Below are 25,249 nucleotides of genomic sequence, written 5' to 3' on the forward strand. Positions count from 1 at the left end.
AAAAACATAGACATATATAAATATAAGCCAACCACAGCTTGATGCAGCTCACTAGCACAAGCTGGAGGCAAATAACAGCCCGCCTGCCAACCATTGGGGAATGGCTCTCATTGCAACCCTTCACTTTAATCGTGCCCAGTTATTCACTCCCTGTCTCCTTTCCCCCTTTACTTGTAGCTAATTCACTGCTAAGCTTGTTCTCTGCCAGCAGGCAGAAGGGAAATGGCTCAGAAGAGGATTCAACAGGACAACTGTATCTGCACAGTGAAACAAGGAAAATAAACAGCCTCCAAACGTACAAAGTTTCTAATTCTATTTAGCTCTGTAAAGACGTAACAGCAGGGAAGAGCTCAGGGTATTTATATAACATAATAAAACAGTATATACAACATCCCTGTCCACTTTTGTACATAAATACAGCACATCTCCTTTGCAGATTGAAGCACATTTCTTGGTAGCTAGGTAGAGAACAACCAGCCAAGTTCTTTCTACTCACTTAAACAACTTTAGCAAACAAAAAAGTTGGAGATCTCCATCTATGGCACCAAATAAATTTCATCTGTTTGCAACAGAAAAAAAAACCAACAATTTCCAGATACCTCCAGCATGACATAGTGCACACAGGGCAGTCAGATCTGCTCTCAAACAGGGAACTGTTACACTGTGTTTTACAGACATTTCAGCTGTAAGAGAATATTCTCTTGAAAAACCAACGGTTGTGATGTCACCAAGCACTGGAAGTGGAAATAAAACACATGACACATTGTAGAGAAAGTCCAAACATCTGCAACCACTTATGCTCATAGACAGAGCCGTGCTACAGAGTGGATGTGGTTAATTACCATTTGATATACTAGCCTTCAGCACATAGGAGATGGTGAGGAAGGATAAGACTTGCAGTCTGACCTGTGCCATTATCCAAGTATAACAGACGTTCTAGCTGAGTTTCAAGGGATCTTTCCTGCATTATTCCAAAGCCATAGATACTAAACAGCTCATTGCAGAAGGAATAGTTAAAGTGAACAGGAACAATGCAGAATAAGCAGCTCCCTCAAAACAGCCACTGTCTGAGAGTGTAAGTTGAAAGAAGCCCCTTAGCAGAGTAAAGAAATAAACCTGGCCATTCCAAACAGTCGGGTTGGTTAGCAGCTATTTCTTAACCACTGCCTTTTTATTGTTGTTGTCCTGCTCAGATTTCTGAGCCTCAAGGTTTCATCTCTAAAAAGAAAAAAGGGGAATGACTCAAAGTGTTTCAAGGGCCGTTTCTGAAGGGATGCAATACAGAGGACGTTTGTCACACTGCTGTAGAAACGTGAAGAGCAGCTGACAAAAGCAAGCGCCGCCCCCTTGTGCTTTTTCTCTGAAAACACCTCTTTTCTGTCAACTTTGTAAGTAAACTCCAATTGCAAGCGTTCTAAAAGAAAGGACACTTGCTTTTAGATTTGCTTTTGGACACAACAGTCCAAAAATCACCCAGAAAAGCAGTCTGTGGGAGGAGGGCAGGGTGCTTATCGGCGTCGGAACGCGCGCGATATTCTCCAGGCGTTGGGCTCCTCGTAGCGGTTGTACAGAGGTTCCAGCCTCTGCTGCTTCTTCTGTTTGCTCAGTTTGGTTGGATCCGAAACCTTGAAGAATGCTGGTGCAAATTCCACCAGCCAGCGGGGATCAATGGTTGTCACTTCACGCATGTATTCCTTGGTGGTCAGCACCAGTTCGTGATACACCACCCTGTGAAGAGAGGCAGCAAGGTGAGATATTGAGATCTCCAAGGAAAAAGAAATACAAAAGAGCCATGTCAAGGGCTGATTCTTCCCTCTGATTCACTCTGATTCTTCCCCTCTTCAGCAGAACACTCCAAAAGAACCCTCCAGAATCATAGAATCACCAAGGTTGGAGAAGACCTCAAAGCTCATCCAGTCCAACCGTTCACCTATTCCCAACAGCTCCCACTAAACCATGTCCCTCAACACAACATCCAGTCTTTCCTTGAACACCCCCAGGGTCGGTGACTCCACCGCCTCCCTGGGCATCCATTGCAGTGCCTGACCACCCTTTCTGAACAGTAATACTTCCTCATGTCCAGCCTGAATCTCCTCTGCTGTAGCTTGAAACCATTCCCTCTGCTCCTATCACTGATGACACGGGAGAAGAGGCCGACCCTCAGCTCACTACAACCTCCCTTCAGGAAGTTATAGAGAGCAATGAGGTCTCCCCTGAGCCTCCTCTTCTCCAGGCTGAATATTCCCAGCTCCTTCAGCCTCTCCTCATATGGCCTGTGTTCCAGACCCCTCACCAACTTAGTTGCCCTCCTTTGAACACGTTCCAGGGCCTCAATATCTTTCTTGCAGGAGAAAGAGGCAGCAAGTTGGGATATTGAGATCTCCAAGGAAAAAGAAATAAAAAAGAGGCATGTCAAGGGCTGCACTTTATCTCTGATTCTTCCCCTGTTCAGCAGAACACTCCAAAAGAACCTTCCAGAAGAACTATCTTCTCCTTCCTCTCCTACCTCCTCAGCATAGAAAGTTCCATTCAGCCCAAAACGACTCATTCTCTCTCTCAACATTCCACAAATCTCAATCCCACAAAACACAAACACAGAACTGCCACTAATTCAGTCCCAGCTTTGGTTCTAAACGAAAGTCTCATGTCTGCAGAGGCACAAATTCCAGCAGCAGAAAGAGCCAAAAGCAGATTTGAAACTTCTCTTACTCCACTCACTGCAGAAATCAGAAGCCTACACCTCAATCTGTGTACTACAAATAGTGCATATGACAGGCTTTTCAGTTGTGGAGTTTGAATTGAAATAGGAAATTACATGATATCCCTTTCCTTACATCAATTAGACAACAAAAAACCATAAAACCATGACAGCTTACCATTCTGGCTGCCTGTTGAAGAGAGCACTGGATGGGTGAATATAGACAACCTGTTGATCGATGAGCGTTCGATAACCCTCCTGAGGATCCTTCTTTGCTGCATTTCGGAAGAAACCACTGCAAATGGCCTTCTGGACTCGAACTGTTGCCTTGCCACAGGACACCACATCCAGTTTGTGCCTGCCAGAAAAGAGTGAGGGAGAAAAAAAGAAAAAAATAAATAAGTAAATCCGAGTTCTCCATAGGCAAGTGGAGCCACTATCATCAGATTAATATGTTTTATTCAGTTCCTGTAGTATAAGAACAGCACAAAGTTCCTCTGGAGATGCTCACCTGTCCATAATGCCCAACATCTGCTTGCGGATGTCCTGCGCCCTGCGTAAGGAGCGGGCTTGGATAAAGTTTTCATAGCACCAAGGATTGGAAAACTTGTTGTTCTTCCAGGAATTGTACACAGCCAGCAGGGTGAGGTGGTCACCTTCTGTCTGATGGAACTTGGCTTTCTTCTGATCAGCAAGTGCTTGTTTATCCTAACGCATAAAGAATGCATCCATCACTTACATCTAACCAGAGCTACTGAAGCTTTGACCCTGCTGCTCTTCCAACCCCTCCCCACTTGTCCAATCTGCTCATAAGTCATTAATTAGACACTGTATTACATAGTCTGTTAACTTCAATTTTGGTCTAAGTTGCAGCAGGCCATCCTAACAAAGGACCAATGGTTTCAAGAGCAGTCTGATGCAAAGGAATCCTACCACAGCACAGCCTGCTGCTTGCTGACTTAAAAGCAATCATCAGTGGTTTGTCCTGAAGAAATACATTCCATATACATGAAAATGACAAAGCCATTCTGACCTGCACAGCTAAAGCTGACTTGGTTTAGGATTATACGTATTTACTGGGGAAAGAAAAAGACTTGCAGCTTCCATCTTCCCACCTGCAAAGAAACTACTAGCATCCCCCCAGCTACAGAGTGTCCAAAAAAGGTGGCAGATATGCAATGCATGAACCAACAGGTTTGTTTTGGCAGATATGCTCACTCCCTAAGACCTAAGGCAGTCAACACAAAACACACTCATGTTGTAACAGTGCTTCCTCTCAGCAGCATTCCTTACCTTCGGCCTGTAGAACACATTCTGAACAGACAGCATGGAGACTATTGTCAGCATTTCCTCGCTGCATCCCAGATGTACAGACATGATCAACATTTTACACAACATGGGTTCCAAGGGGAATTCTGCCATCTGCAAAAGAATTGTTTCAGAGTACCCTGAAAAGCCTCAAAAAACCTTGAGTTCTCTCAGTGGAATAGAGAAAAGCTCTTTCTCCTATGCTTTCTCATCAAAACTGTGTGTATTATCCAGGATAATTATATTCAACATTAAATTATTTGTCTGTACACACACTCACAAGGAAATCTCAACACTTAGAGGAGATTATTTCAGATATTCATATAAGTAACCTTACGAATAAGCAAAAATAACAGCTGATCCTTAAAAAGCAGAAAATACAAAACAACTGCTCCATGCCACCCTCTGAATGGCAATCCAGACAGCACCAAGAAGTGTTTTATTTAGCCTACCCTGCGCCCAAGTCGAGTCAGTAATCCCTCATCATCCAGAGCTCCCAGAGTGTAAAGCTGCTCCATGGCAGTGATGAGAGTTTCCATTGGGGGAGCATCCATAAAGTCAAAGGACAGCAGATCATTGATGCCCATTGCCTGAGCAGAGGGAGTGGAGAGGCAAGTTAAAACACAGAGGAGAAGGAAGACACCAAACTCCAGCCAGAGATACATAAGCATCAAAACAAATCATCAACTGACTGAACCCGCATGGAAAGGCTTGAGGCAGAGCCTAATCCACTGAGAAGTTTATGATCAGGCTGACTTGCTGAAAGCCAGAGGAATACCCACCTTCAGGGAGAGCACTGTACTGGCTAAATTTGTTCTCTGGATTTCAGGCACGTTGGTTGTTAGCATTTCATCTCGATAAGCACGCTCTGTGTACAGCCTATAGCATTTCCCAGGTCCTGTTCTCCCAGCTCTTCCTGCTCGCTGCTTTGCTTGAGCCTAAAGGCAAAAAAAGGCATGGCAGTGAACAGGTGTAAACAGGTACCATTAAAAAACGTGACATAAAATAATCATTCACCGTTTTATTTGTTGTGATAGAGAAAAAAGATTTCCAACACATCCCAGGAAAGTTATATTACAAGGTTTAGTGGGAGCTATTGGGAACAGGTGAATGGTTGGACTGGATGATCTTTTAGGTCTTTTCCAACCTTGGTGATGCTATGATTCTATGATTTTCCTTAGCATGGCCACAAAGAATCTCAAAGAGTTTTAAAAAATGCAGTTTTATCATTGCTTTACTTTGTGCTTGGATCCCACACCATTTAAATGCATGTTAACAGCAGGAAATAAGAGCACTGAGTACAGAATGCCTACCTGTGAGATTGGTGTAACAACCAGCTGGTCAATCCCAGTCTTGGAGTTGTAAACCTTCTGCTTCACAAAGCCAGGATCGACTACGTAATATATTCCATCAATGGTGAGCGACGTCTCAGCAATGTTAGTGGCAATAACAACCTACAAACAACAGCTTGCTTCAGTCACCACTTTCTATAGGCATACATGCAACCAAAAACATTCTCCATGCTATGGAAGAGCCACCTTTTCTCCAAAAGTACTTCCCTTTGTTTGAAATAGTAACTACAAGGATGGGAAACGCTAAAAGAAGTGCGATCAGCACTGTTAAATACCCAACTATTAAAATATACCAGGAGAAAATGAAGCCACACTTAGCTGAAATTACCTTTCTGCTTCCTGGTGGAGCTGGGTCAAAGATCCTGGTTTGCATTTCACTGGGTAAGGCTGAATATACTGGGAGGATAATCAGCTCTGGAACATCAGGTCCCAGAGATTTCATCCTTTCATAAAGGATCTCACAGGCTGTGTCAATCTCCTCCTGGCCAGTTAGAAACACCAAAATATCACCTACAAAGGAAGTGAAATATGCATAGGATCAACTATGCTTAGTATAGCTCTTGTATGACCAGATTTCCATGTGACACCTTTCCATTTGAAGCAGAGAGCCCCACTTTTGTTGGCCCTTCAGCCAGAAGCAACTCACTTTGCCTTTCACCCAGCATCTTTAGCATTTTATTGACTGTATTTGCAAACAACAGACAGCAGTGCCAAGGGCTCTGTTCTGCTCCTGTTACCAACTACATTCCATGAATCAGAAAGGTACTGCTCATAGCTTACAGTCCCCCAGTTACCTATCACCCAGACTCACTATCCACGAATCACGACTCTCCACTCACCTGGAGGTTCAGTTAAGTGGATCTGCATTACTGTAATCAGACTAGCATCCAAATAATCTGTCTCTGGCTCTTTTGTGTATAGAATTTCGACTGGGTACGTTCTGCCAGGAATTGTGAAGATTGGAGCCTCATAGAAATACTGAGAGAACTTGACAGCATCCAGTGTTGCCGACGTCACTATCAGCTTCATATCCTGCCTTTTCTGCACTGTCTGTGGCAGGAAAGAAAGTTCTCAGGTCATTTATTGTCTTTGGGACGACTAAAACACGGCAATTGACTTCAGTCAAAGAAATATTTAGTATTTAAGAAAGAAACGTGACCAGCTGTCTCAGGTCATTTGCCAAATAATTGGGTGACTCAATCCAGCATTGGGAATTTTAAATAATGAGCCACTGTGGTCACATTTCAAACCTTCCTTAGCAGCACCCATCACAGAAAGCTTTGGGCAGAGAAGGAAGAGCAACGCAACAGCATTCCTCTGCTCACCCAACATTAAAAGCACCTTGGAAAGCTAAAGCTTTTTGTTTCTGTTGAATTTTGCTTGCTTCATCTTCACACAGAGAAAAACGTGGACTACAAATTATCAGGAACACAGCTTTGCTTCTTAAGAAACTCAGTACTGAAATGAACTTGACCTGCGTGGCCTTGCCTTTCCCAGTGGGCTCCTACCTGTGTACAGCACACAGGGGACATCAGAGCAATAGAAATCAGATATGACATTACCTTCTTCAGGAGTCCAAAGAGCACATCTGTGTGAATTGTCCTCTCGTGGGCTTCATCCAGCATAATAATGGCATACTGGGTCAGATCAGGGTCTATCAAGCACTCTCTCAGCAACATCCCATCTGTCATGTACTTGATGACAGTTTCAGGGCTAGTGCAGTCTTCAAATCGAATGGTGTAGCCAACCTAAAAGGAAGAGTTGAATAGAAAACACACCATTTTTACACTGAAACTGCATCTGCACCCAAAAGAGAGAATTAATGACAGAATCACAGAACTGTAGGGGTTGGAAGGGACCTCCAGAGATCATCGTGTCCAACCCCCCTGCCAAAGCATGTGATAATTACCACCATTAGTTCCTAGTTTGATTATTCTGCCAGCCAATTTTCCAGCTTACAAGGGAACACACACATGTACATTAGCAAAAAAAAACCCAACAGAACAGCTCCACTACTGATTTCTTCATGATTATTCTGGTACATCATTCAACTCTGAAATTCACCTCTTGTCCCAAACAGCAACCGAATTCTTCTGACACTCTCTTTGCAACAGACATTGCAGCCACTCTGCGAGGCTGAGTGCATCCAATCTTCCCTCTTGATGTGTACCCTGCCTCAGCCAGGTACTGAGTAATCTGTGTCGTTTTCCCAGATCCTGTCTCTCCAATAACAATCAGAATCTGGTTGTCGTGCACAGCCTAGAAAAGATCATTAAAAATGCATATATTCACAGTTTCAAAAATGAGAAGAAGCAAACACAGATGTAGTATGGTTAGGGCTAACTGAAAACCCACTTCTCTTGCTCCAGCTGACCCAGACCAAAAGTGATGTACTCTTACTGAAAGAGTCTGCAAACTTCTCAACCACACAGCTGACAAATCTCTTTGGCCACGTGATTCAAGCTTTAATTTTGATTTACTAACATCTATATTTGTAAGTAAAAATAATTACTCTGAGCTATAGCTATGCTCTAATCAAGTGGTTATGCACCTACTAACAAGCTAAAACAACATTTGTATTAAACTACTGCTGGTTCAAACATAATTTCAAGAGTCTTACTTGTATTAGCTGCTCCTTCAGTCTGAAGATTGGGAGACTCTCTCTCTGCTCAATGATAGAAAGCTGTGTCTTCTTACCATAAGAGGCTTTGTTGCCACCAAATGCATGTTTCTTCCACTCTGGGATATCATTGGGCATCATCCCAATACCTCGCATATTTGCAGCTATTTGTCTTCCATCCACTAGAAAAGAATCAATTTCATTACCACATTTAAGTTCACGCAGCACAGATCCCAATAATCCTGCTCCTACCACTCCATCATCCACACCTTCTATATTTTTCTTGTGCATTTATGCATTTTCAAAGTTCCTATATAATACCCCCCCTCTATTACATTAATTTCCAGCCTAAAAGCAAAATAAAATTGTTTCACCTTCCATCTTGCTATTTAGTAATGCATCCTCAGCTGCCACAAAAAAATGCACAGTTCACATTTAGATGTGTGCAGGCATACCATCAGGGAGAGGATCCACCCAATGTGTGTTGAGTCCCATGGGGATAGAATCCATCTCTGCTTCTCTTTGGGCTTGTTTAAGTTCCCTTCTTTCTTTAGCTAAAGCACTCTGCATCATTGCAGCCTGGGACAACGAGCCATCTGGATTCTGAAAAGCAAGAAAAAAAAACACATTAAAATTTCAAGTGCTCCCAATTAAATCAATTAAATAAAGCATCCTGTCTTTAACCCTAAAAATCTCTTCTTACCTTTACTATTTTTATAGGACTCATATCCATGCTCTGTTTAGTATGACCTCGAAGGAATGGTGGTTCCTCTTCAACTAACTCAATCTCGAGATCTTCATCTAAATTCAACAAGTGGTAATTTTAATAGAGTTCCAAATGCTTAAGAAAACTGTGATATGTTTCACATTCATTTCACAGCAGAAATGTGATTTCTCACATCCAGAAACATAAGGAATTAAGAGCCATAAGAGTACTCAGAAACACTACCTTCTTCATCATCAACTTTAGGAAGAATCCCAGTCTCCTCATCAAAGTCAGGAAACTCCTCCTTAGAAAGCACATTGGCAGCAATCATCTGGTAAGAGAATGAATAAAACATGAATTTATCCCCATGAACAAACACAGCTTGCACCCATGAGGTCTCAGTTCTAATGATACCATCAGAATTGCAAGCCAGGAATAAAGGAATGTTCTGATTTCAAAACAAAGCACCATTCCTTCGTTGAGGACATTCTGGACACATCTCCCCATGTCATCCAGCCTCACAACAGTCTTTCTGTTATTGTGCATAACATAAGCATGAGACAGCTGGCCAAAAAGCCCCACGAGAAAGCAGCAGGCTCTATACTTAGAGTCAAAGCATAAACTAAACTACGCACTGTATTTTAGACCACAAAACTTAGCAGGTTTACTGAGTGACACCCTGTTCCCCTCAAGACAAAACACACCTGCTTTATTTCCCATTTCTCTGGGTCTGAAATGCGGGTGAGCCGTTTCCGCTCCAAGGTATCATCCTCCACCTCTGGGGCATTCACCAGGGACAGGTGACTGGGTCTGTCTGGGTTTCTCATTGAAGTTTCTTCATTGGTTTCTCCAACCAAGTTTCTCCTCCGGTTTGGATTCAAGTCTTCCCCAGTGTCTTGATCAACATCCTACATCAGATAGATGAATTAGTCAGCTCTACTTACGCTGCATCTAGATAAGCACAGCAACAGCTTGAAGCTTCATCAGTCATTCAGGTGAGTGTCAAATCAAAACAACTGTTCAGACCATTACATCAGAAACACACAGAACTACAGAAAATGAATAGGAGATAACAGGTCACTTAAAAAACGAGTTACAGTTGTTATCTCTGACTTGAAGAATTACGTGTTAGCATTCACTAACAAGACAACAAAAAGAAATGCAATCTTTAAACATCTCAGCATCCCGTAACTTCTACACAGAGCACCACAGAATGGATTCTACATCCAGTGGGATGTGACAGTTCCATACCTTCATGCTCAGGCTGGTTTTGGATCCAGTAAAGGATAACACTTTGACCTTCACTCTTTGACCTTTGCTCACAACATCAGCAACGTTGGCAACACGTCCTTCCCTTCGAAGCTCTGAGATGTGGACCAAGCCCTCCCAACGCTTCCTGTAGGTGAAACAGAACCACGTGAGACGTTGAAAGTGATTACTCAGCTGGTCCTTCAGATCATGAAGAGTCCAGATTAAAACATTTTGTTGTCAACTGGTTGTCTGTGTATGTTCATGAACTGCTTTTTTGTAAAAACAGTTCACGTTCTCCTCTGTCTACCTTATTTTCTGAAACAGAACTTCATTTTAGCAACAAAACTCAGCGTACCGTTTTGTAGCACTGTAACCTCTTTGAGACACCAGCAGAAAAAAGCAGAGACAGAACAGTACCAGATTTGTTGTAATTATTATAACATACCTCAGACCTTCCAGCTGCACAAAGCACCCAAACTGCATTATACTGGTGACTTTGCCATTGTAAATGTCTCCAATGGAAGGCTCCTCAGGCGGTGGACGGTCCACATGCTTGTCTCTCCATCTCTCACTGCTCTTCTCGACATACTTGTCTCGATCCCTACGGTCCCTACTTGGACTCCTGCTCCTTGAGTGGTATCTGGATTTACCCCTGTTCCTATCCCAAGTCCTGGAACGAGACCTAGAACGAGATCTGTGCCTTCGTTTCCTGTCCCTGCTCCGGCTTCGGCTCCTCCTCTTTTTCTTTGCCCTTAACAAACAAAAGGAAATATATTCACACTGAAATTCCACACAGCAAGCAGACAATATTAACTGCCAATACCCATTCCCTTAAAGATGAATTAAAAACACACCGGTGCTCACTGTTCCTCTGTTTGCCTTGCCTGTCTGCACTAGGCATCAGAGCTTCAAGTTCTTTAAGTGCATCCGCTGCCACTTTCACATCATCTTCATCCAGCATGTTCTACAAGAACAGAGAATCACTCTATAAGCCAGCTGAGAAAAGAATCCATCACCAATAATTCACCTACAGAAAAAATTATCTCGTGCATTTCTAGTCAGAAAGAATACAAGTTTAAAAAAAAAAAAAAGATCAGGCAGAATATATGATAAGAACAAATGAGAAGTCTAACAAAGCTACTTTATTTTGCCACAATAGTGAGCCAATCTGCTTCTACATCAAAGACAGCTTCATCCCAAACCTCCAACCAAATTACTGAGTTACAAAATGTAAGTTTGTACAAGCAACTGTTTGTAACAGCTATTCCTGATGACTACATCCAATAATATCAGCCTTCGGGCTCTTTTATGTTTTATTTCTCAGTCTGCTCCTATTCATGCTTTGGCTGGAGATACAAACGCTAAGAAGAAAAACTTGAAGTAAACAGAGACATCAAAAAAGCCACAATCTGCATTTTTGCACACTCTTGAAAGAATATTGAAATCATAACCTTACCCTAACGTTGGGATTGTCTGGCCTGCAAAGGGCTGGAAATAATTCCTTCAACCTTTCCTTTTCCGACTTGGGTTTGACAACAGCCTCTGCTTTGGAGATTAATAAAACAAACAAACAAGAAAATTTTGAAGAGTCAAAATGATTTCTGCTCAACCAATCTGAAATTAAATACAAAGTTTCAGCCGAATACAAAGGTTAATACAGACCTCATAGGTTTTAGAATACTAACATATATTGCTCTGTAAAAATACAAATATATATTGTCTCTATAAATACAGACAAAAACTGCAAAGGACATGAGAGTACAGTATTGTTATTTTTGTTTCTTTTTTGCTGAACTGATGAAAGGGAAAAGACTTCACTCACCTTTACTCGTAGATGGTTTTGATGGAGGCCGCATTGTCTGTATGAGACGCAGCAAGTTACTAATGAGGGAATCCTGAAAAGGAAATGGAAGGCTTAGATCTAAGAAGTGATAGCATCACTTTTGTTTATTATTACAAAGCACAACAGAGGGGTAAACAACAGGGCAAAGAAAACTGAAAAGCTGAATATTGCATAGCTGTGCAGCTGAAAAAAATCAGCAGCCAATCCCCACAACTCTCTTTGATAATTCAGGTCAAAGGAACACACAAAAAGCATTCAGATCTCACTCACAGTGAACTCAGCCCCATTCTTTTGGAGAACAGCTTTAAACGTGTCAAACGTGGTGTTTTTCTCGGCAAGATTGATCACGAATTCGGCTACAAAGAAAGAGCACAGAGTCAATTAAATGAGGGCAATGTCTAACTAGATCCATCTATCTACAAGGCAGCGGCTTCCCTTTCTGGGAGCCCACATCAAATTTCGTCACAGTGTTTCTTCGGAAGGCTTTTTTTATTTTTTCTGAGTTCCAAAAACCCTTTGCTAAAGGCGTTGCGGTCGCCAGGCCCGGCTACAACCGCCCTCCCCCCGCAGCTGCCGCCCCGCCTCGCTCACCCAGGTCCTTGTCGTTGATGCCCAGGTGGTTGTCGAGCTCGGTGCAGACCTTGGAAACCAGCGACAAATATTCGAGCTTGGCGAGCTCCTCTAAAGCCGCCAGGTCCGCCATAGCTTCCCCCCGCATACCCGGAGCCACTTCCGTATCCGAGAGGCACCGGAAGTCGTTCTGATCATAGAGAGGACGTGGGTGTGCTAGAGCGGCTCGCTCCAGAGCCAATCAGCACAGACGGTGGGCGCTCGGGGCGCAGGAAGTGTCCGTTGCTAGGCGACGCGTGCAGCCGCCATGTCGGCCTTCCACTGGGAGGCGAGGCGCAGACAGGCGGCGCTGGAGCGGCGTAGGGCCGCGTTTCTACGGGTGCGTGGAGGGCAGGGGCGGGGTCGGAGGCGTGGCGTCGGGGTGGCTTTTATCGCCTCGTCCGCGCTTTGCAGGCTACGGGTGGCTCCAGGATGGATACCGGGCACGGCGGCGATAGCGGCGCGACGCAGGCCTTGCTGTCCGGTGAGCAGAAAGCGGCCCCGCAGTCCCGGGGTGGAAGGAGGGGCTGAGAGCCGGCCCCAGCCCGACTCAGGGCTGCTTCATTCCTGTCACAGAGCCTCAGCCCGGCCGCTGCTGCTGCCCGTGTCATCATGTCTCAAACCCCAGTGCCAAACTGCCCAATCGCTTCTCGGTAAGGAGCTCCTGAAAAAGCTGGAACACACGTGAGAGCTACACAGGACACGTTTAGATCTGTGGCGTTCCTGTTTTATTTTGTGCTTAGATCGTTGAGGAAGAGGTTGGTAATTTCCTGTAGGCTTAGTGTGAATCGTGCAAAATGACTCCTTGAGCGTTTCACACGTATGGGAAACAAAGCAGAACATCATGCAGCGCTGTGGGACGGAAGAGACAGTAATTTCCCTTTGCATCTTTAGGCTGTACAGTACATGCAGCAATGGTGAGGACCAAGAGACTCCCAGACCTCCACCAGCAGAACGAACCCAGCACCGCCTGTGTACAACGCAAAGGCTGTTTCACCAATGTCAGCAGCAAAAGCTAACAGCTAAATAAAACAGCATTGCGCCTCGAAGGGAAGAGTCTCTCTTAAGCAGTGAGCGCTCTCCCAAATCCTTATTCACTCTGCTTGTCATGCCCTATCCTCTCCCTGGGGCTGCCAGATTTCAGGATTGCTGGCTGAGAGCTCCCCCAGGAAGGAAGCTTCACTATTTCTGCATGATCCCAGCAGATGACGCAGTGAGGGACAATGCTTCACACTCACAGCCCTGTGTTTGTTGTTCAGGAAGCGTGTTTTGAAGAAGAGTTCAGAGGTTTTCTTCAGCTATTGTGATGCTTTGGTACTCCCCTTAAATGGGACAGAGGTAAGAAAAAGCTCAGCTCCTGAGTAAAAATTTCTGCTGTTTTACCATCTAGAATGCATCAGGCAGCATCTAAACTAGAACTCAAAGCATCCATTTAATACACCTGGCACATAGGTGGTGCTACTGCAGTCAGACAGAAGGCTGACAGGACTGGTCCTCCTGTAAAAAAGTTTTTCTCTCTCTTTAAAAAGACCACGAGAAATTAAATGTTGAGAGTCCTTGGTGCCTCTAGGGCACCCTGGAACACACTGAGGAGCTTAGGGAGGCTTCTAGTGTACTCTTGGGTTCAGTGGGGTGCCCTTGAAGTCCTCTAGGACACCCTAGAGCACACTGAGGAACTCTAGGAAGCCTTCGAGTGCATCAGAGCACGTCGGGTAGCCCTGGAGGCCTCGACGGCCCCCCATCACTTTCAGCGGCCCCGCTCCCTCAGGCCGCAGTACCTCATTTCTGTCAGCGGGCGGCAGTAGCGGGCAGCGGGAGAAACAGCCAAAGACAAGCGGTCTTGCTCAGCAAGCGGGCCGCCGCGGAGCACGCCGGGAATTGTGTCCCGCCCGACAGCTGAAAAGGCAAAGAAAAACTACAAGTCCCACAATGTCGCGAAGAAGCATGGACCAATGGGGAGCGGGCGTCTTGACGTAGCACGCAGGCGCGGTAGGGCGGGCGGCCGCGGATTCATGTGGAGGTCAGGGGCGCTGCGGAAGGAGAGCGGGGTGGGAGGTGGCGGAGGGTCTCGGGCCGCTGGGAGCTGCGCTGCGGTCTGCGGGTAGGAGCGGGACCTCCGCCCACCAGGACTTTGTCCTGGGAGTCAGCGGCCTCGAGGAGCGTGGATGGGAGGAGGGCGGCGGGGAGAACGGGGACGTGAGAGGAGCTTAAAGTGTGTTCGGGGTGTGGGGGTCCTCGAGGGGGGTGGGGGAAGCTGGGGCAGGGAGAGCTGCGGGGCCTTGGGCTCAGAGCTCAGGGAGAAGCAGCGTGGTGGTTGTTGGGGGTGGAGAGGGGGGAAAGGAAGCCTGTGTGGCTGCTGAGGGGGAGAGAAAGAGCTGCTCTGTTAATGTTCCTACTGCAGGGCGGGTTCCTTGGAGGAGGGTTACTTCTTTACTGCCCAGGTCTGTAGGTGCACACGTGCAGCGCTGCCTGGCTTTCTCGTTTCGCATAGTTTTACAGAAGTCGTGGATTTTTGCAGGAGGTGTTTGTTAAAGGGGCTAGAACTCGTGTGAAATGGCTGCCAAGGTGTTTGAAAGCATTGGGAAGTTCGGCCTGGGGCTGGCTGTTGCAGGTGGAGTCGTCAATTCTGCTCTATACAATGGTGAGTGGGACAGGCTGAGTGCTTCCAGTTCTCTTTGTATCCTTTTTGCCAGGCTCTTGTTTGCTCTGTACTTTTGTTGCTAATGGCGTCTGGGGAAAACAGCCACGAAGCCTTTCAGGGCTGTTTTGTACCTTGTGCATTGCATAAGGAGGAGGACAGCAGACTTTTCTCAAGAAAACTGTCTCTTGTGAGCAAGCTGAGAGGTCAAAGGTTATGGATGAGTATTCTCTTTTGATTTGTTGCTCCTAAGAATGTAAATATTTTCACCAGTTTCACAGTGCAAAAGGCCTTAACTAACTCCCAGGCTGTTTCCATGGAGGTTTTGGTGCTGTGCAGGTATAACTTGTGACAATACTGAAACAATGTTGTTTTATTTTCCAGTTGATGCAGGACACAGAGCTGTTATCTTTGATCGATTCCGTGGGGTCCAGGACACAGTGGTAGGAGAAGGCACTCACTTCCTCATCCCCTGGGTACAGAAACCAATCATTTTTGACTGCCGTTCTCGCCCACGTAACATACCTGTCATCACTGGCAGTAAAGGTGAGCTTTTGGACTGGGCAGCTCTACAAGATCTGGGCTCTCTGATGTGCCATGTGTCTCTTTTGCTGCTTTGCAGCTGGATGAACAGATGCATGAGAAAAAGCTTTCCCACAGTCAAGACCTTTATTATATATTAACCTGCTGAAGAGGACTACAGGCACGAGGGTTTTCTTTTCTGAACGTGGAGATTTTGTGTGTGTAGAGTCCAGTTTAGCAGTCAGGAATAGTTTGATACTTGTCCCTTAAATAAAAAATTTCTATGTTTGCAGTAGGGTCAGTAATTCCCTGAGTTACAAACTGAAGCTTAAATTTAATCTGTAAGGAGGATTTGGATCCCTAGGTGAAAAGCAGTCCTTGGTAAAAGAAATACTAAAAACTTTTCCTTTCTTAGAAATCTGAATGCTTATTTTGTCTTATTTTGCTTTCCTTCGGAGAGGACAACTTCAGGATATCTCCTCCCCTGCTGCTAAATCTGTGACTGTTTCTGCAGATCTACAGAACGTGAACATCACGCTGCGTATCCTGTTCAGACCCGTGACGGCGCAGTTACCCCGCATTTTCACAAGCATTGGAGAGGACTACGATGAGCGAGTGCTGCCCTCCATCACAACTGAAATCCTCAAATCTGTTGTGGTAAGAACAGTGTGAATGCTGCTGGGCTCCACCCACCACCTTTCTTTTGTTTTAGCGTTTATGGGACCTGCTGGATTGTGAAAAATGTAAAGCTCCAAAGTGAGACTTCTCTTTCTACCCCTTGGCTCTAACGGGCAATCCAAAGGAGTTAAAACTGTAGCTGTGCTAATTGCTTCTCTGTCATTCTAACTCCTTGGCTTTACTTCCATTGAGTTACAAGCAGAGCATCTGAGAGCTTTCCTCTCACTGTTGTCCATCCCAACTTCAGGCTCGCTTTGATGCTGGAGAATTGATCACTCAGAGAGAACTGGTCTCCAGGCAAGTGAGTGAAGACCTCACAGAAAGAGCAGCAACTTTTGGCCTCATTCTGGATGACGTATCCTTGGTAAGAGTTCTCTTTGTTTTTCTCTCTGCACAAATAAGGGAAGAAAATTGGTAGAGGATCAGAGAAGAGGTGTGAAAGTTTCTGTATGTGGACCATGTTTGTCTGCAGTTGCACATGATGCAGTGGCTACAGTTCAAAGCAGTTGGTTGTGTTATTGGCCTCCTATGTCCTTGAGCAAGTTCTTGCACTAGCTTATCAACAGAGTCCATTATTAAAGGGCTTGTGTAGTTAAAATGAGAAGCAAATGATTTTGTGGATGATGGATCAGTCTGCAGATTGCTATAGAGAAGCCTGCTGTTCCACAAATACCCCAAGACATAGCATTTTTTTTTTGTTTGTGTTGTCTTTTAAAACTATTCAGGGAGTGAGCACTCCCCTCCTTCCTCCCTAGAAGCTTTGTAAATTAAATCTTTGGCAGACTGATCTATGCATGCATCTCCCTCTTCTGGGATTTCCTTCCAAAATCCTGCCTAGAGAAAAGGGAAACAAGCGTTTTCATCTGGCTTTGAACACACAGGAAGCGTTTGCAGGAATGTGGCTTTGTGATTTATTTTTTTTTAGTCTCTTTTTCTGAATGCAGTACTTAAGGAAACTCACACTTCCCTTGGAGCATCCCAGTAGTCTGTATGTGTACAGAACAGCTCAGGGAAGGCACAACAGTGCATAGTTGAGCATGAAGAGGACAGGGTTGCTTGGCAGACTGCAGGCTCCTGATCTCTAAGCAAGAAATAGTAGGAGAGCATATTATGTCTCTCAAGATATTTGTGTTGACCGACCTGCTGGATTGAAATTGTGTTTATGGTGTCTTCCTTGACTTTTTTTTTTAAAAAAAGGGAAAGTTTGCTAGGCTTAGCTTCTGTTACACTGCATTTTTAATTTTTGTTTAGTGATACTGGCTTTCCATCTTCTCTGATGAAGGCAGGATGCCTCCTGCCTTAGAGGTGTGCTGTTGATAGCAGTGTCGCTGTAAATGCTGTTGTGAACTGTGATTTCTGCCCTGCAGACCCACCTGACCTTTGGCAAGGAATTCACTGAAGCAGTTGAAATGAAGCAAGTGGCCCAGCAAGAAGCAGAGCGAGCCAGGTTCATTGTGGAAAAGGTGCTTTATCCTTCTGAGAAACTTTGGCTTGAAAACAGTCTCTGGTATCTCTGTAATTTCATCTCATTGTGAATGTTTTATTCACTTGGTTTCACTCAGAACCATAATGCTAATATAGTTCACAGTTCTGAAATCTTCTAAGACAGCTATCCACCAAGAGTGCCCTTAAGTGAGTTGCTCTTCCAGGAGGTTAAGATAATTTCAAGACTTTTAAACCTCTCCTCCACAATAGACAAAAAATGTGCATGTATGTACACAGTTTTAAGATACAGCTACCTGTTCTAGCTCTCTTAAGTCTTCTGGAGGAAAGAACAGTAGGCTGGTGAAGGGGAAATTTGTACTTTAAACTTGACAGTAGCATCTTCCTTCTGTTTTCTGTTCTGCTCACTTCTCATCTGTTCCTTTGCAGGCTGAGCAGCAGAAGAAAGCAGCTGTCATCTCAGCTGAGGGAGACTCCAAAGCAGCTGAGCTGATTGCCAACTCACTAGCCACTGCAGGTGATGGCTTAATTGAGCTACGCAAGCTGGAGGCAGCTGAAGATATTGCTTACCAGCTCTCAAGGTCTCGCAACATTACCTACTTGCCCTCTGGACAGTCTGTACTCCTCCAGTTGCCACAGTGAACCTGGCTCTGCAGCCACAGCTACCCTGATCACCTTTACCTGCCAGATCAGCTCTTTGCAGAAAAATCCTTGCATTTTCCTGATTGGGTAAAGCAGAGAAAATGAAAATTCAACTGATACAGGATTCTTAAATAAAACTGAACAAGCTTCAGAACAGACCTGTGTGCCTCCCATATATTGTCAGAGTAATGGCTTCATTGACCATTAATTAAGCTAGGTTTGAGAATACCAACTTTTCAGGGAGCTTGAGTAAAGGAGTTTTCTTCTGTTTGTTTCTGGGCACGATTAAGTGGCACTCAGAACACCGCAGTGTTTGTATCGATGTGTTGCTGCACTGTTCAGTGCCTTTAGGCTGACTACACGTGGGCTGTTACAAAGTTGCAGGTCCTTGGACTGTGGAATAGAAGCTGAGAACTTGCTGGTCAGTCAAGCCAGTGTTTTCTTAGGTGTCAGCTAAGAGCAAGGGGACACCTGGGCTTTGCTATTTGTGAATCATGCCAGTGAGAGCTGGAAAGACAGTGGATTGAGTCTGGGGGTGCCAAAGCAGAGGTTCACTTAACGTGGTGGGTGGATTTCAGGCATGGAGGAAAAGATGGTTCTGCAGGAAGAACTTTTTACGTGCATGCTGGGCATTGCCTTTGTCGCATCCTGATTCATTCCCTGTCACTTCTCCTGTTGTGTAGCTTTAGTTCTTTCACAGGATCAGTGGATGTGACAGTCACACTCTAAAAAAGAGTGCTCAGAAGGGCACGTGAGCTTAACTTTTTCAGAAAGCAAAACGAATGCAAACTGAAGGCTTGGGGCGGCAGCTATGCTGCTCTCCAACCAGATGGTGGCAGCAGCTATTCTGCTATCTGCACGCGGAGGGTGGTGGAGAAGACCAAGCTGTGCCTCGGCCTGCCCGGAGAGAAGGTTCCCCCTGGCCTGGGCAGAGGATGTACAAAGCAGAGCTGGACAGTGGCACACACAGTGGCACACACAGTGGCACACTGCCCAAACAAACAAAAAAGCTGGTATAAAAACAGCACTGGGCAGTGCTGTTCTGGAAAGCAGGTAAAAGTATTCCTTGTGTCAGGCTGTGCTAGTAAAACTGATGACCATTCGACTATATGGAGCATCTCTGGTCCCATCTCCAGGTTTTATCCCCTTTAAACTACAGAAAATGCTGAACAAATGCCTGTCATCTTGGTCCCAAGGTGGTTTTGCTTTGTTGTGTGTCTCCTTGCAGCCCTTCAACTGTTCCTCCTGTGCTCCTTTTGATCCTGAAGGCTCTCCCTAGCTTAGTACTAACAGGGTGGGCAGAAGTAACAAAGTCATCTAGGCATGACTTCAGGGTTGAAGTTGTATAGCTTGACATTAGGAAATAGAATTGAGATTCTGGATCCAGACAACTAGTATTTCCAATTCTTATTGGAAGTAAGAATTACCCAGTGTTGGTAAAAGATTGGCATTTTTTTCAATCTAAAGCCCCATAGTTACTTGGCACCATAGCAATTACAGTAACGGCAGCACAGACTTATCACTGGCAATTATCTGAAAGCAGCCCAAAAACTAAGCTGTGGGGACTGATAGCTTTGGGTAAGGTCTGCTGTTTGTGAGCGACATGAGAGACCTGCTGGGGCTGCTGCAGGGCCCTGTATGCAACCTTCTGTGCTGGCAGAGGTGCCAGAACGCATCTCCTGCTTTAGACCAAAGAGCAGCATTTGGTTGCTACCTTCACACATCAAAGCCTTACAATCCACAGTGAAATCTCCCAGCCCACCCTGCTCTGCCTTGTCTGCAAAGTTCCAAAGAAGTGGGGGGGGGTGGGGGAAAGATTCTTCTCTCCCATCCCCTGGAGACTTGGCTTTACTACTTCCTTTCATGCTATGGAAGAGCTCAGCTTTGCACTAACCACAGCAGCTGGGCTAGCCCGCTAGCAACATGCAGACCAGCCAAACAAGCTTTTGTTCATGATAAACAAACAGGAAACTGTTTGATTTCCTCTGTTCACCCCCTCTCTTCCTATTTAACAGATAACCAGCTTACCTGAGTTGAGAGGAGAGCAAAAGAAACCACACAGACAGGTGCTCTGGAGCAGCTGTACTTTGCAGACTGGTTGTTGCAGAGGAATGGGCATCTACTCTGATAGCTGCTAGTATACCAAAACTGCTGAAACCTCTCTAGGTAAGGGAGCTCCCTGAGTTTATGATAATTTGTACCCTGCAGCAAACTGGCAGTACGTCTGAAGTGGTTAGAGCAAGGAATAGGGAGGAGTTTCCTTATTGCTTCTTTTGTACTGCGGATCAAGCAGAAAAAGCCTATCCCAAAATGCAGAGAATGGGGGGAAGCTCTTGTGGAAGTAGGTAGGAAGTGAATAATTGCCTAATCCAAACTGGAGCTCAGCTAGTTTAATTATTCTTTGCATGACACTAGGCAGCACAGGGGGCAGAGGGTCCCCTCTGAGGCTTAGCTCTATTACTGCTGTGAAAACAGCATTTGAGATTCCTATGCTAAATCAGCATACAATACTGATCTGGACTGCATCAGAAACTTGCAGTGAGTTACCCCTGATCTCTGACAGGCCATCACTGTGCCTAAGGCTGGGACAGTGCATCCCAGCTGCTGGAGGGCAGGGCAGAAAGTTAACAGTGTGAGATGCCAGCTGCAAGACTGACATGCTTCTGTCCCCCAAGCTGGTAGACAAAGTGAGGCAGGAAGGGCAGGAGGAGGCTAGGGAAGAATGTGTGCAGGATGCTTCAGAAGCAGTAGGTTAAAAATACACAGCAGATGCAAGGACAGGAAGGAAACAAAGGTTAAGCCTGACTAAGGTAAGCCCACTCCAGAGACATTAACACAACATGACTTTCGTAGGGGTGAGTCTCACTGTGCCCCCGCTGCAAAGCCAGTAAATATTGCTCTATTGAGGCAATTGCTTCCTCTCAAACACAGCTTTTAGTGGGTGATTTTCAAACCCAAAGAGGTGTTTTCACACATGAAGCTGGGCTATAATATTGGATGTGAGTGGAAAGGAGCAAGTTCAGCCACTTTTTTCCTCACTAGCCAACATATAATAGACCTGCATTCATATAACTCTGGTAGGAAGTTGATGCTGATCAGAGTAGAGGTGTTCTTAACAAAAGAACATGTTTCCACAGCCTGGTAAGGTGATACTCACACTTAATTACTTCATCACAAGTCTTAAAGCTTACATAGCAATCATAGCACCAAGTGTCTGGACAGCAAGCTTAGACATATGGTTTAATTTTCAGGTAGTCCTGTGTGGAGTCAGGAGTTTACTCAATCTCTGTGTGGCCACTCCACCTGCATCCTGCTGCTCTCAAGGTCTAACCAAGGGTATGAAGAGAGATGCTGGTGGTGTTAACTCTGCATTATTTGGAGACAGATAATCTTTAAATGCGGCCTCACATTGAGCTAGCAAAGGAGAAGGGAGAGTGGGAAAAGGAATTTCCTCTGTCTGATCTTCTCTGTGCTGATGCAGTGTCAAAGCCCAACACTCAAGGGGGTAGTTCCCTTCGAGCATAGGGCTTCCTGTGACAAGAGCTGGCAGGAAAAGCCCTTTGTTTCCCTTTTGCTTCCTTTCCCATTGCTTGAGAGGATCCTGAATCCTGCAAGACGTAGCACAATACCTAAAGTATTAGTAGTCCAAAAAGCAAGTGGTTGGGTTACAGCAAGACATCAGTGCTCCTGTCCATGCTTAAGTTTCGCTTCTCCCTCAGGGCCCATTCACTGCAGCATCCTTGAGCAACCCTGAGGGCGTTTCCCCTTTGGGGAAGGAAAAAGAATCCTACTTGCAACTGCATTCTCACCAGGCCCTCAACACTGAGTTCAGGCTTTTCCCAAAGCAGAACTGTTATGACGTGAAGGCTTCAGTCAAACAGCACCTTGCTACGCTTGGTGCCAGCCCAGAAACAGCACAAGCCATGAAGATTCACCTGTGGGAACAGTGAGTAGGACAAAAGGAAGGCAGCCCACCTCCCTGCTGGCTGTAGGAAGAAAGAACACTGGCAGGGCTGTTTCACTGGCTGCTGAGAGTTTCCCAAGAAATTATCATAGCACAAGTCCAGGTGATGCAGAGAGCTATTGCTGCTTGGGTAGAATAGAGAACCCTCACCGACAGAGCCACATCCCATAGCAGCACAGCTTAAATGGGACTGCAGGCCCTGGACCAGACAGACATCTCCTTTCCCAGAGCACTCCAGCACTGGTTTACTATCTGGAAGACATAAAATAACCAGACCAATCAGCTCAGAGATTGCCCAAGAGCACCAAGCTGTGCAAACCCAACAAGCTGGCCAATGCCACAATAAAATTGCTGATAAAGGTAGGAACTAAGCTCTGTTTGATTTTTCTCCTTCCCACACTATTCTGCACCTGGCACTAGCAGTCATCTCCAAAGAGCTGCATCTCAACAACATTCTTATCCATTAGATTTGCTTTCTCAGCAATTCTAGAACACCCATTCCTATAGGAAAAAAAACACAGGTGTGCGATACTGTGTTCTGGTGCATCTAATTTGAATTTGCATAATATTTAGTCTTTTTAACTCTGAAAGATCCTAAGCTACTTAGCAATGAAGGATCTGGTTCCCACAAAGGAATTCACCTATAGCTGCATTGCTGCTACTTCTGGAGCGAGCTGCAAACAGCTGCTTGCTGAAACACTGCAGCAGTTGAAGGCAGGAAATGAAGATCTGTATCACCTGTTCCTGGCACTGCATGAAGTGAGGAGGATGTGTGAGGGCATTTCCCATCCTAGCTGTACTATAGATAGAAGGGAAATACCAGAGAAAGTAGGCAAACGTGCCACAGCATCTTACTGAGCAGCGAACAAGATGCACATATATGCCTCTAGAAGTTAAACAACAGCATGAAGGGAAGACAGAGATGATAGCAAGGAAATCAGAGGGCTGATAAGGATCTGTGGCTGTAAGGCAGGCGTGTGCTAGGGAGCAGATCATGTGCAAGCAGAGATGTGGGACTGTTCCTGCATTTTGTTTGTTTCCCTTTACCTGGCTGACATGTCTTTTCATGTCAAAAGATAGATCAAAGAGAGGGATGTAAATAGCTGAAGGGAGCCCTTTGTGGGAAAAGGGCTGTGTTACAGCCAATGACTCAGACAGATCCCTCCCTGGGAGCCAGCATGAGGATGTCAACTTCCATTAATAAAACAGCCAGGGAAGAAAGTGTGCAACTGCAGGGTGCCCTGGGCATTCAGGAGCCAAATCACACAGCAAGGCTTAGAAGAGTCAGTCTCCTCTGCAGCAGCCTCTTCCCCAACACAGATGCAGAAGTGACAAAGCAGAGAGATAAGGACAAGTGCTTTGTTGTCATGTTGGAAATCTGACAGTCCAAGAATACTTGCGCTCAGTCCCTTATCTTTTTAAGTCCTTCCTCTGCAGAGTCCTAGGTGTCTGCTGAGAAAGAGGGACTTAACATTTCCTTTTAACCTCTGTACAACTTGTTTTTGGGGAGAACAAAATCACTATGTGAAACTGAAGTAAAAAAGCATCTTTTACAGGAAAGCCTCTGCAATCTTCCAGTATCTATTTTAAGGTAAGGGGACTTCATGCCATAGGTTCAGAGTAAAGAAGCCAGGCTAGAAAACCACAGACACAGCATCAGGGAAGGTGGGTACAGCAAAACAAATTGAGAGACGAGGTGTTCTTCCCACACATTGGAGAAAAAACTTATCAAGGCACTTGCCTGCTCTTGTCCCACAATCAGACATTAGCAGTGGCTGTGCCTTTATACAGACATGGAAATGGTGGCTTCACTCCTCACCTGCACTCCTTTGGACACAGGTATCCCTCTGACAGAATTTCACATTTGAAATAGCATCTCTACAACCCACTGCTTTCTTGTTCGTCCATCTGACAAGAAAAAAGTCTCCAGAGCTTTTCTTCCTGCTCTTTTCAAGGTTTGAAATTTAATTACATGGCCTCTCTTTATGAAGAGCTGCATAGCACAAAGGTGTGGGGCTGAGCAGGGGCAACAACATGCTCTCAAAACCTGGGTCTCCCTTAGCTACCCTCTCCCCTGCCAGCTATACACAGTCTCTGCAGAGATGAGAACAGCCTGGGATCTGCTCTGAACTGAGTCTGCCAGTAATAGCTCCAACAGGGCTGGCCTGAGCAACGCATGTTGTGCTTTACTCCTTTCCCATGCCCACACAGCAGGAGTTGCTGGGGCAAAGAAGAAAGCTGGCAAGCAGTTGGAACTAGATGATCTTTAAGGTCCTTTCCAACCCAAGCCAATCTGCGCCTCTATAAACACCATTCTGATCTTACTGTGGTGCTTCCCAAGCATACGCTGTCCTTTTATTTGATTGTGAACTTTGAGAGTCCCAATCCCTGCTCTCCACAGGGAGCTCAAATCTGGGTTTTATGTGCAGTAATAAAAAGCAGGTCAAATATTCCAGCAGGTAGCATTTCAGTAGGCGAAAAGACTTTTTGTTCCCCCCAAAAAAACTCAAATTAGATTCCTACACCATTTGGGGACCGTTTACAGCAAACAAGGAAACAAACCACAGGTAGAGGAAGGGACTAAATGATTTTAGAATGGGGCTATGGAAGGGATACAAGTCTGAAATCAGACAGGACAGAGTCAAAGCTATGCAGCACAAAATTCCTCAAGCCTTAGGATGCAGCTAACACCACCAAAAAGGCTGTGCCCTGCCCCTTTTTCCTGTTTCTGCTACTCTTACCTGTCCTTTTGCTGCCGCCAAACCTAAACCACAGCAGCGCTCTCCCCTCCTACACTGCACTCAGAAGTGGTTTTTAGGGCTACAGAGGAGGCACTGCTGCTTCCTGGGAGAGGTGGGACTGCTGCTCAGCACTGTGGACCCCAACCCAGCCCCACGCTGGACCCCAGCCCCACGCTGGACCCCAGCCCCACAGAATCACAGAATGGCCAGGATTGGAAGGGACCTTGGATCATG

At 45.4% G+C, this 25,249-nt stretch overlaps 2 protein-coding genes across 4 annotated transcripts; one reads left to right on the plus strand and one right to left on the minus strand.

Moving 5' to 3' along the window:
* Positions 1–296: 296 nt before the first annotated feature.
* DHX8 (DEAH-box helicase 8) lies at positions 297–12,542 on the minus strand. Of its 2 annotated transcripts, none has more exons than XM_052705018.1 (23): positions 12,370–12,542; positions 12,049–12,134; positions 11,758–11,830; positions 11,392–11,480; positions 10,790–10,899; positions 10,381–10,686; positions 9,936–10,080; positions 9,389–9,592; positions 8,928–9,015; positions 8,682–8,779; positions 8,434–8,581; positions 7,979–8,160; positions 7,423–7,617; positions 6,921–7,106; positions 6,198–6,408; positions 5,687–5,868; positions 5,320–5,460; positions 4,789–4,944; positions 4,459–4,596; positions 3,992–4,120; positions 3,210–3,406; positions 2,877–3,056; positions 297–1,728 (listed from the first exon to the last, which is right to left on the minus strand). In XM_052705018.1, the coding sequence occupies exons 1-23, from the start codon at positions 12,494–12,496 to the stop codon at positions 1,509–1,511; spliced, it is 3,591 nt and encodes a 1,196-aa protein (XP_052560978.1). In that variant the 5' UTR covers positions 12,497–12,542; the 3' UTR covers positions 297–1,508. The 2 variants fall into 2 exon arrangements, with proteins under 2 accessions (XP_052560978.1, XP_052560979.1); XM_052705019.1 differs by having other exon boundaries at positions 11,392–11,477; positions 12,370–12,541.
* Positions 12,543–14,281: 1,739 nt separating this feature from the next.
* On the plus strand, positions 14,282–18,466 carry PHB1 (prohibitin 1). Of its 2 annotated transcripts, none has more exons than XM_052705054.1 (7): positions 14,282–14,407; positions 14,906–15,028; positions 15,410–15,571; positions 16,062–16,204; positions 16,473–16,589; positions 17,593–17,688; positions 18,098–18,466. In XM_052705054.1, exons 2-7 carry the CDS (start codon positions 14,941–14,943, stop codon positions 18,308–18,310), a joined length of 819 nt encoding a protein of 272 aa, XP_052561014.1. In that variant the 5' UTR covers positions 14,282–14,407; positions 14,906–14,940; the 3' UTR covers positions 18,311–18,466. The 2 variants fall into 2 exon arrangements, with proteins under 2 accessions (XP_052561014.1, XP_052561015.1); XM_052705055.1 differs by having other exon boundaries at positions 14,375–14,488.
* The last annotated feature ends 6,783 nt before the right edge of the window (positions 18,467–25,249 follow it).

This window comes from Tympanuchus pallidicinctus, unplaced genomic scaffold, assembly GCF_026119805.1.
Source record: "Tympanuchus pallidicinctus isolate F22 unplaced genomic scaffold, pur_lepc_1.0 scaffold51, whole genome shotgun sequence".
Lineage (NCBI taxonomy): Eukaryota > Metazoa > Chordata > Aves > Galliformes > Phasianidae > Tympanuchus > Tympanuchus pallidicinctus.

Bases quoted from the DNA above. Each gene is read 5' to 3' on its own strand.
- DHX8 (XM_052705018.1), bottom strand. From the start codon at position 12,496: ATGCGGGGGGAAGCTATGGCGGACCTGGCGGCTTTAGAGGAGCTCGCC. The intron at 10,687-10,789 runs GTGTGTTTTTAA...TTGTTTGTTAAG, and splicing joins CAGAGGAACAGTGAGCACCG to GGCAAAGAAAAAGAGGAGGA. The intron at 4,945-5,319 runs GTAGGCATTCTG...TTTTGCCTTTAG, and splicing joins TTGTTACACCAATCTCACAG to GCTCAAGCAAAGCAGCGAGC.
- PHB1 (XM_052705054.1), top strand. From the start codon at position 14,941: ATGGCTGCCAAGGTGTTTGAAAGCATTGGGAAGTTCGGCCTGGGGCTG. The intron at 15,572-16,061 runs GTGAGCTTTTGG...CTGTTTCTGCAG, and splicing joins TGTCATCACTGGCAGTAAAG to ATCTACAGAACGTGAACATC. The intron at 16,590-17,592 runs GTAAGAGTTCTC...TCTGCCCTGCAG, and splicing joins TTCTGGATGACGTATCCTTG to ACCCACCTGACCTTTGGCAA.